This window comes from Colobus angolensis, unplaced genomic scaffold (genome assembly GCF_000951035.1).
Source record: "Colobus angolensis palliatus isolate OR3802 unplaced genomic scaffold, Cang.pa_1.0 Scaffold1, whole genome shotgun sequence".
NCBI lineage: Eukaryota > Metazoa > Chordata > Mammalia > Primates > Cercopithecidae > Colobus > Colobus angolensis.
The window spans coordinates 14,341,905-14,350,897 of record NW_012110918.1 but is presented as its reverse complement, the minus strand read 5'-3'; the positions used below and the strand labels follow the sequence as shown (position 1 = coordinate 14,350,897).

General features: G+C 51.5%; 1 protein-coding gene across 1 annotated transcript in view; it reads right to left on the bottom strand.

Annotated features, from left to right (window-relative positions):
- Positions 1–2: 2 nt before the first annotated feature.
- The window catches only part of AFMID (arylformamidase), a 20,462-nt gene continuing 11,471 nt past the window's right edge, over positions 3–8,993 (bottom strand). Inside the window, exons 3-8 of the mRNA XM_011955075.1 lie at positions 3,220–3,324; positions 3,065–3,113; positions 789–874; positions 630–702; positions 340–437; positions 3–90 (exon numbers count right to left, since the gene is read on the bottom strand). Of these exons, the coding sequence (XP_011810465.1) occupies positions 8–90; positions 340–437; positions 630–702; positions 789–874; positions 3,065–3,113; positions 3,220–3,324 (494 nt within the window). The 3' untranslated portion in view covers positions 3–7. The remainder of the gene's footprint in view (positions 91–339; positions 438–629; positions 703–788; positions 875–3,064; positions 3,114–3,219; positions 3,325–8,993) is intronic.

Genomic DNA, 8,993 nt, shown 5'->3' with positions numbered 1-8,993 from the left:
GGGTAACTCACAGGGTCAGCTGGAGAGCGACGTTCTGTGAAGTATACATGATGGGCTCCAGGTCAAAGACCCCACTCACGAGGAAAAACCCTGTGAGGGTGCAGAATCGTCACAGGACCAGGCTCCAGGCGGAGCAAGGCAGGGCCAGCCCACCCCCCGAGCCAGAGGGGCAGCACCAGGGGAGGGGGCACAGAGGAAGCAGAGAAGGCCTTGCCCAGAGGGCTGGAAGCCCTGCGGTCAAGCCACTCATGGCCAGGAGGATTTCAATCAGCTGGCCCAAACCGCAAGGCTCATGGGGAGATGAAGGTTGCCCAGCCAGGCTGCAGCCCCCATGGAAACCTTTGAGGTTGGGCGTGACCCCATGCTTGGTCCAGTTGGCAAGGAGCATCATGGCGGCCAGGTGGGCCCCGGCTGAGTGTCCACATAGGTAAATTCCCCTGGGAGGGGTCAGAGCAGATAACTGGATTTGCACACGGTTTCCCCACAACATCAGGCCCACTTCAAAGAGTCCCAATTTGCTTTCTGCTCCACAGGCCAGAGGGGAAGCTTGGCTGTGTCCGAGGGACTGATTGCACTGTCCTCCCACCCAGTGAGGTCCAACAGGAAGAAAATCTACCAGCAACACCCACTCATTGCTTGGATACTGATTCTGGACAAACGCAACGCTGCGGGTCACCTGGTCTACCATCTGGTCCAGGGTGCCTGCACAGAGAGTATGAGCTGGGTCAGGGACTTGCTTCCTCCTAAAGCCCACCGGCCCTCAGACCTGCAGCAACCACCCCTATTACCTCTGGGGGCGATGTCATAAGCCACTATTACCACGGCCACTCCCTGTGCCGTCAGCGGGTCGACCATGAAGGCAGACTCGTCCTTACTGCAGAGAGAGAGACAGATGTGACAGCTGGAGGCAGCCTGGCCACTATGCTGCTTCCTGTGTCCTGGACACACCACTTTCCAGATGTTCTGTCCATGCACAGCACCACCCCTTTCTGGCCCCATGTGAGAGAAGGAAGCGGACAGGATCTCTCCCTGCCACATCACATACTAGCTATGGGACCTTGGGGAAGCTTCATGTAACTTTATTTTTCTAAGCAATAGGGCCTCGCTCTGTCGCCCAGGCTGGAGTGCAATGGCATCATCACAGTTCACTGCAGCCTCGACCTCCTGGACTCAAGCAATCCTCCTGCCTCAGCCTCCCAAGCAGGAGTACAGGTGTGCACCACTATGCCCAGCAAGTTTATTTTTTCTTTTGTAGAAATGGGGTCTTGCTATGTTGACCAAACTGGTTTCTAACTCAATCCTCCCGCCTCGGCCTCCCAATGTGTGGGATTATAGGTGTGAGCCACCGTGCCTGGCAATTTATGTAACTTCTAAGCCTGGTTTCCTCATCTGTAAAATAGAGGCAATTATATTCCCTCTCTTAGGGAACTGTTTTTGAGAATTAAAGACCAGCAGTGTAGAGAGTTTCGTGTGGAATAAATGTAAGCTTTTTTTTTTTTGAGACAGAATCTCGTTGTGTCACCCAGGCTGGAGTGCAGTGGCATGATCTTGGCTCACTGCAAGCTCCGCTCCTGGGTTCAAGCGATTCTCCTGCATCAGCCTCCCAAGTAGCTGGGATTACAGGCACACGCCACCACGTCCAGCTAATTTTTGTATTTTTAGTAGACACAGGGTTTCACCATGTTGGCCAGGCTGGTCTCAAACTCCTGACCTCAAGTGATCCGTCCGCCTTGGCCTTCCAAAGTGTTGGGATTACAGGCGTGAGCCACCGTGCCTGGCCATTAAATGTAAGCTATTAACATGAAGATGCTTGAAGGCAACTCTGTAGGAAGACCCTAGGGAACGCAGTGTCTGTCAAGATCCCAAATTCCCAAATACCCACAAAAAGCTTACAGTGACCAACTGTCCCATTTTACCTTGGACTTTCATTGTTTTTTGCCTAACGTACTGAAAACCCCACGTCCTAGGAAACCCTTCCTCAGTCCCAAGCAAACTGGGACAGTGGTTGGTCGCTCTGGCTTTTCCTTTGATTCAAGAGGAGGCTGAACATGCTTCTCACTGGTTGCAGTGGGTTGAACTGTGTCCCCCCAAAAGATATGTCCAAATCCTCACCCCAGAACCTGTGACTATGACCTTATAAAAAAAAAAAGGAGACCAGGCGCGGTGACTCATGCCTGTAATCCCAGCACTTTGGGAGTCCGAGGCGGGCAGATCACGAGGTCAGGAGATCGAAACCATCCTGGCTAATACAGTGAAAACTCGTCTCTACTAAAAGTACAAAAAATTAGCCAGGCGTGGTGGCGGGCGCCTGTAGTCCCAGCCATTCGGGAGGCTGAGGCAGGAGAATGGCGTGAATCCGGGAGGCGGAGCTTGCAGTGAGCTGAGATCGCGCCACTGCACTCCAGCCTGCGGGACAGAGCGAGACTCCATCTCAAAAAAAAAACAAAAAAAACCCAGGAGGCTGGTGTGGTGGCTCACGCCTGTAATCCCAGAACTTTCAGAGGTCAAGGCGGGAGGATCACCTGAGGTCAGGAGTTTAAGACCAGCCTGGCCAACATGGTGAAACCCTGTCTCTACTAAAAATACGAAAATTAGCTGAGCCTGGTGGTGCACACCTGTAATCCCAGCTACTTGGGACGCTGAAGCAGAAGAATTGCTTGAGCCTGGGAGGCAGAAATTGCAGTGAGCTGAGGTCGCACCACTGCCTTCCAGTCTGGGGTAGAGTGAGATTCTGTCTCAAAAAAAAGAAAAAAAAAAAAAAAGGAGAGGAAGATCGGAGACCTAGGAACACAAAGATCACATGTGAATGGAGGCAGAGGCTGGAGCTCTGCAGACACAAGCCAAGGACTGCCTGAGGCCACAGGAAGCTGGAGGCGGCAGGAAGGATCCTCCCTACGAACCCGGCCCACATTTGACTTGAGACTTCCGCTCTCCAGTGCTGTGAGACACGGGCCTGCGGGAATCGCCCAGCTGTGGCCTTTTGGTTGCGGCAGCCCTGGAGGAAGAGTCCCCCAGCAAAAGTGGAATCTCTCCCGCAGTCCACCATCCACATCCCCCGACTCACCTTCCACTCTGCCAGTATCCTCCGTGAAAGAACAGGAAGAAAGGCAAAGCTGCAAAACAAAAAATCAAGCACAGGGCACGTGAGCCGGGCCTGCCCTGCTGAGCTCTGCCACTGGACCCCCAAGTCCCAGGACCCCCAGCCCCTTCGCTGACAACCTTCAGCTGCCTGGTCAGGGAAGTAGATATCCAGTTTCTCCCCTTCGCCGTCTCCATAGGGCACATGCAGCAGGCTCTTCTTGGTGGCCCGGGCCCTCCTGGTGGCTGTCTCAGAAATGGACAAGTCGCTATTAGCACAAGCTCAGGTGGCGGCACTTTCTTTTCTTTTTTTTTTTTTTGAGACGAAGTCTCACTCTGTTGCCCAAGCTGGAGTGCAGTGGCGCGATCTCGGCTCGCTGCAACCTCCACCTCCCTGGTCCAAGCGATTCTCTTGCCTCAGCCTCCCAAGTAGCTGGGACTACAGGCGCACGCCACTATGCCCAGCTAACTTTTTTGTATATATATATATATTTTTTAGTAGAGACAGGGTTTCACCACGTTGGCCAGGCTGGTCTTGAACTTCTGACCTCGTGATCTGCCCACCTTGGCCTCCCAACGTGCTGGGATTACAGACGTGAGCCACTGCGCCCAGCCAGGTGGCGGCAATTTCTGTTTGCGCTCGGGCAGAAACCTTCCGGCTGAAAGCTCCCTTAAGTTGACGTGTTGAGCTTCAGCTCTGAGCACCTCCCATTGAAAGAGGATTGCCAGGTGGGGCGCAGTGGTTCACGCCTGTAATCCCAGCACTGTGGGAGGCTGAGGTGGGCGGATCATGAGGTCAGGAGATGGAGACCATCCTGACTAACACGGTGAAACACGGTGAAACCCCGTCTCTACTAAAAATACAAAAAATTAGCTGGGCGTGGTGGCGGGCGCCTATAGTCCCAGCTACTTGGGAGGCTGAGGCAGGAGAATGGCGTGAACCCGGTAGGCAGAGCTTGCAGTGAGCCGAGATCGTGCCACTGCACTTCAGCCTGCAGGACAGAGCAAGACTCTTGTCTCAAAAAAAAAAAAAAAGAGAGTGAGGACTGCCAGTCCAGACGTCTGTCAACAAATGAACTGTGGTTCTGCCAGGACCCTTTTCAGCATGACTTTACTACATACTTATCATATGCGCTATACTTTTTTGTTTTAAAGGACAGGGGCTCACTATGTTGCCCAGGCTGGAGTGCAGTGGCTATTCACAGGTGCGATCGCAGCATACTACAGCCTCAAACTCCCAGCCCCAAGCAATTCTCCTGCCTCAGCCTCCTGAGTAGCTGGAATTACGGGCACATGCCACCACACCTGGCTAATTTTCCTATTTTTAGTAGAGGTGGGGTGTCATTGTATTGGCGAGGCTGGTCTCCAGCTCAACCTCAGGTGATCCACCCACCTCGGCCTCCCAAAGTGCTGGGATTACAGGCGTGAGCCACTGTGCCTGGCCTCTTGCTTTATTTTTTATCCTAGCATTCATCGTTTTCATCGTTGGTTTTTTTTTTTTTGCGACGGAGTCTTGCTGTCACCCAGGCTGGAGTGCAGTGGTGCCATCTTGGCTCACTGCAACTTCTGCCTCCTGGGTTCCAGCAATTCTCGTGCCTTAGACTGTATTTTCTAAAAATTAAAAAAAAAAAATTAGCTGGATGTGGTGGTGGGAACCTGTAATTTCGGCTACTGGGGAGGCTGAAGTGGGAGGATTACTTGAACCTGGGAGGCAGAGGCTGCAGTGAGCTGAGACTGTGCCACTGCACTCCAGCCTGGGTGACAGAGCGAGATTCTGAAACAAGGAAGGAAGGAAGGAAGGAAGAAAGAAAAAGGGCATCCAGACCAGTGGGAATGACCAGTCAGTAAACCCTGCCTCCCCTCCCACCACAGCGATGCACTCCTAGTATTCACAGCTAGAACACAGCGCCCTTGGGAGAAGGAACCCAGTCTAGTCATCTTTCCAGGAACTCCCCGCTTTGCTGAAAATAGATGTTCCATTTGTTTACCAGGGCAGCTGTAACAAAGTACTACAAGTTGAGTGTCTCAGAGCAGTAGAACGTTTTCCCACAGTTCTAGAGGCCAGAAGTCTGAAACTGAAGTGCGGACGCTGCCACACTCCACCAATGCCTCTTTCGCCTCCGGCAGCTCCTGGTGGCTCCAGGCGTTCCAAGGCCTGCGGCTACGTCACTCCAGTCACCTCTGCCTCTTCCAGTCTCTGCCTCTGTCTTCACGTGGTCCTCTCTCTGTGTGTCCCTCCCTCTTCTGTCTCTTAGCAGGACACCAGTCATTTAGAGCCCACCCTAACCCAAAATGACTTGACTTTAGCTAATAACACCTACAAAGATGGTCTTTCCAAATAAGGAAATACCAGCCGGGCACCTGTAATCCCAGCACTTCGGGAGGCTGAGGCAGGCAGATCACTTGAGGTCAGGAGTTGAGACCATCCTGGACAACATGGTAAAACCCTGTCTCTACTGAAAATACAAAAATTATCTGGGCATGGTGGTGCGTGCCTGTAATCCCAGCTACTCGGGAGGCTGAGGCAGGAGAATCGCTTGAACCAGGAAGCGGAGGTTGCAGTGAGCCAAGATTGCACCATTGCACTCCAGCCTGGGCAACAGAGCAAGACTGTCTCAAAAAAAAAACCCAAAAAACTCCTGTGCTTCCCTCGGGTGGGTGATTCATTCTGCAACTCCAGAAGGGTAAACACAGCAGAGGAAGAAAAAGCATGGGGCTGAGAGCTTGTACGAACTGCATCTATGCCAGAATGCAGAACCGTAAACTGGGCTGTCTCCACCTGGGCTGGATGGATTAAAGCTGAGGGAAAGCAAAGGGAAGTTGCCCATGTGCCAATCCAGGCAGGAAGCTGCCTTTGCAGGACACCAGTGAGGTTGCAAAACCTGTTTTGCCAGCACCCACATTACCAACCACTTTACCAACCCTGAATGGCTCCCTATGTACTGACAAGAAGCTATCTACGTACAGACAAGGAAACATCTCCAAGAAATACTAAGTGAACCTGGCAGGGTAGAACTGTGTGTACTACGGGGCCATTTGGATGAAAGAGGGGGGAATCTATATCCATATGAATAACAGTGGCCCCCTTGATGGGGGCCAGGGGAACTGGGAGGATGAAAAGGAAGAAGAGCGAGCATTTCGCTGAAAAGTCTTGTGTGGTTTTTGTTTTTGTTTTTTTGAGACAGTCTCGCCTCCGGGGTTCAAGTGATTCTCCTGTCTCCGCCTTCCAAGCAGCTGGGATTACAGGTGTGGGCCACCACACCCGTCTTATTATTATTATTTTTTTATGAGGCAGAGCTTTGCTCTTGTCACAGGCTAGAGCGCAACGGCGTAATCTCTGCTCACTGCAACCTCTGCTTCCTGGGTTCAAGCAATCTGCAACCTCTGCTTCCTGGGTTCAAGTGATTCTCCTGCCACAGCATCCCAAGTAGCTGGGATTACAGGCACCTGCCACCATGCACAGCTTATTTATTTATTTATTTATTTATTTATGTATTTTTAGTAGAGATGGGGTTTCACCATGTTGGCCAGGTTGGTCTCGAACTCCTGACCTTCAGTGATATCCCTGCCTTGGCCTCCCAAAGTGCTGGGATTATAGGTGCGAGCCAGTGCACCTGGCCTGGGCTAATTTTTGTATTTCTAGGAGAGACGGGGTTTCACAGTGTTGGCCAGTCTGATTTCGAACTCCTGAATTCACTTTTTATTTTTGAGACACAGTTTCACTCTGTCACACAGGCTGGAGTGTAGTGGTGCAATCTTGGCTCACTGCAGCCTTAACCTCCTAGGTTCAAATAAGCTTCCCACCTCAGCCACCAGAGCAGCTAAAAATACAGGGGTGTGCCACCACGCCTGGCTAATTTTTGTATTTTTTGTAGAGACAGGGTTTCGCCATGTTGCCCAGGCTGTTCTTGAATTCCAGGGCTCAAGTGATCCTCCCACCTTAGCCTCCCAAGTAGATGGGACGACAGGCGTGAACCACCACACCCAGTTAATTTTTTTTTTTTTTTTGTGGAGACCAGGTCTTGCTATGTTGCCCAGCTGGTTTCGAACTCCTGGGCTCAAGCTGGCCTCCTGCTTTCGTTTCCCAAAGTCTGGGATTACAGGCATGTGCCACCAGACTTGGCCCCCTCTCTTTCTCAAACCACATCTGATCATCAGGAAATCCCTGGACACCCCCTCCACTGTGTGTCCTGGGTCTAGTCTCCTCCCCACCTGCACTGAGACCACTCTGCTTGGATCCCCTTTGACCTGTTCCCCGGAAGGCAGCAGCCACCCCTCTAGGCTCTTCCAGCTTCTACCCGGACTCCCTACAGCCACAGGCATGAGCTGGTTATAACAAGCTCACATCCATCCTGGGCTCCTGTCTGAGTCAGCCTGGGCGGCTATAACAAAATAGCACACACTGGGGAGACTTCATGGAAATTTTACTTTCTCACAGTTCTGCAAACTGGAAGTCCAAGATCAAGGTGCCAGCAGGGTTGGTGTCTGATAAGCCCCAGGGCTGCAGACCTGCCACCAATCCTCTGCTGAAGAGCATCTGGGCTGTCTCCCAGGCCATGCTACCACAAACACCCCTGCTGTGGATAGCCTTGTACACCCATTACCACACCACTTGCAAGCATCTGTGGGACGCACTCTCAGGGGTAGAATTCCGGGTCAAAAGGCAGACGCATTTGTCACCATGAGGCCATTGCCAGCTGCCATCCATGGGGGTTTGCCAACAACCCTGCCCCAGCACAGCGTGCAGACAATGCGCCCCACAGGCTCATCGGCGTGGTTTCATCGGAAGGTCGTAATTTAATTAACACAGGAGTTCTTAAGCCTATAAATAGACTAGATTAATGTTGTGTTATGATTAAGAAAAACATCATGAAATGTATGTTCTAAGTGGAATGGCAATTAAAACCAAACAGCTATAGGTGTTCATTATCATGCAGAAGCCTCCCTCAGATATTAACTAACCTCAAGAAAGAGAAATTGCCTCTCTCTAGGAGACGGAAGCTGGGGTGCAGAGACAGAGAATGAGGTGACTCATGCCCCCGACACAGGGCCCTCCAGGCCCTCCCCAGGGCAAGAACACAGGAGGGCTTCAGCAAGACACCCCAGAACAAATCTTACGGCAAACTTCCTTTCTCATTAAAGCAAAAGCTTCGTTGCTATTATTTACAACTCAGGCTATGTGGAAATGGTGCTATGAACACGCATGTAAAAGTGCTTGTTTGAGTACCTGTTTTCAATTGTTTTGGGTTAGAAATAATTTCTGTTTCTTTTTTTTTTTTTTCCAGATGGAGTTTCAGTCTTTGTTGCCTAGGCTGGAGTGCAATGGCGCGGTCTTACTCACTGCAACCTCCCCCACCTGGGTTCAAGCTATTCTCCTACTTCAGCCTCCCCAGTGGCTGGGATTGCAGACATGTGCCACTACTCATGGCTAATTTTTGTATTTTCAGTAGAGAATGGGGTTTGTCATGTTGGTCAGGCTGGTCTCGAACTCCTGACCTCAAGTGATCTGCCCACCATGGCCTCCCAAAGTGCTGGGATTACAGACATGAGCCATGGAGCCCACCCTGGGTTAGAAATAATTTCTAATGTTGTGCATGGTATTTAAAACAAGACTGCAAGGCCGGGCGTGGTGGCTCTTGCCCGTAATCCCAGCACTTTGGGAGGCTGAGGCGGGCGGATCACCTGAGGTCGGGAGTTCGAGACCAGCCTGATCAACATGGAGAAACCCAATCTCTACTAAAATTACAAAATTAGCCGGACGTGGTGGCACATGCCCGTAATCCCAGCTACTTGGGAGACTGAGGCAGAAGAATTGCTTGAACCAAGAAGGCGAAGGTTGCGGTGAGCTGAGATCGCTCCATTGCACTCCAGCCTGGGCAACAAGAGTGAAACTCCACCAAAAAAAAAAAAAAAAA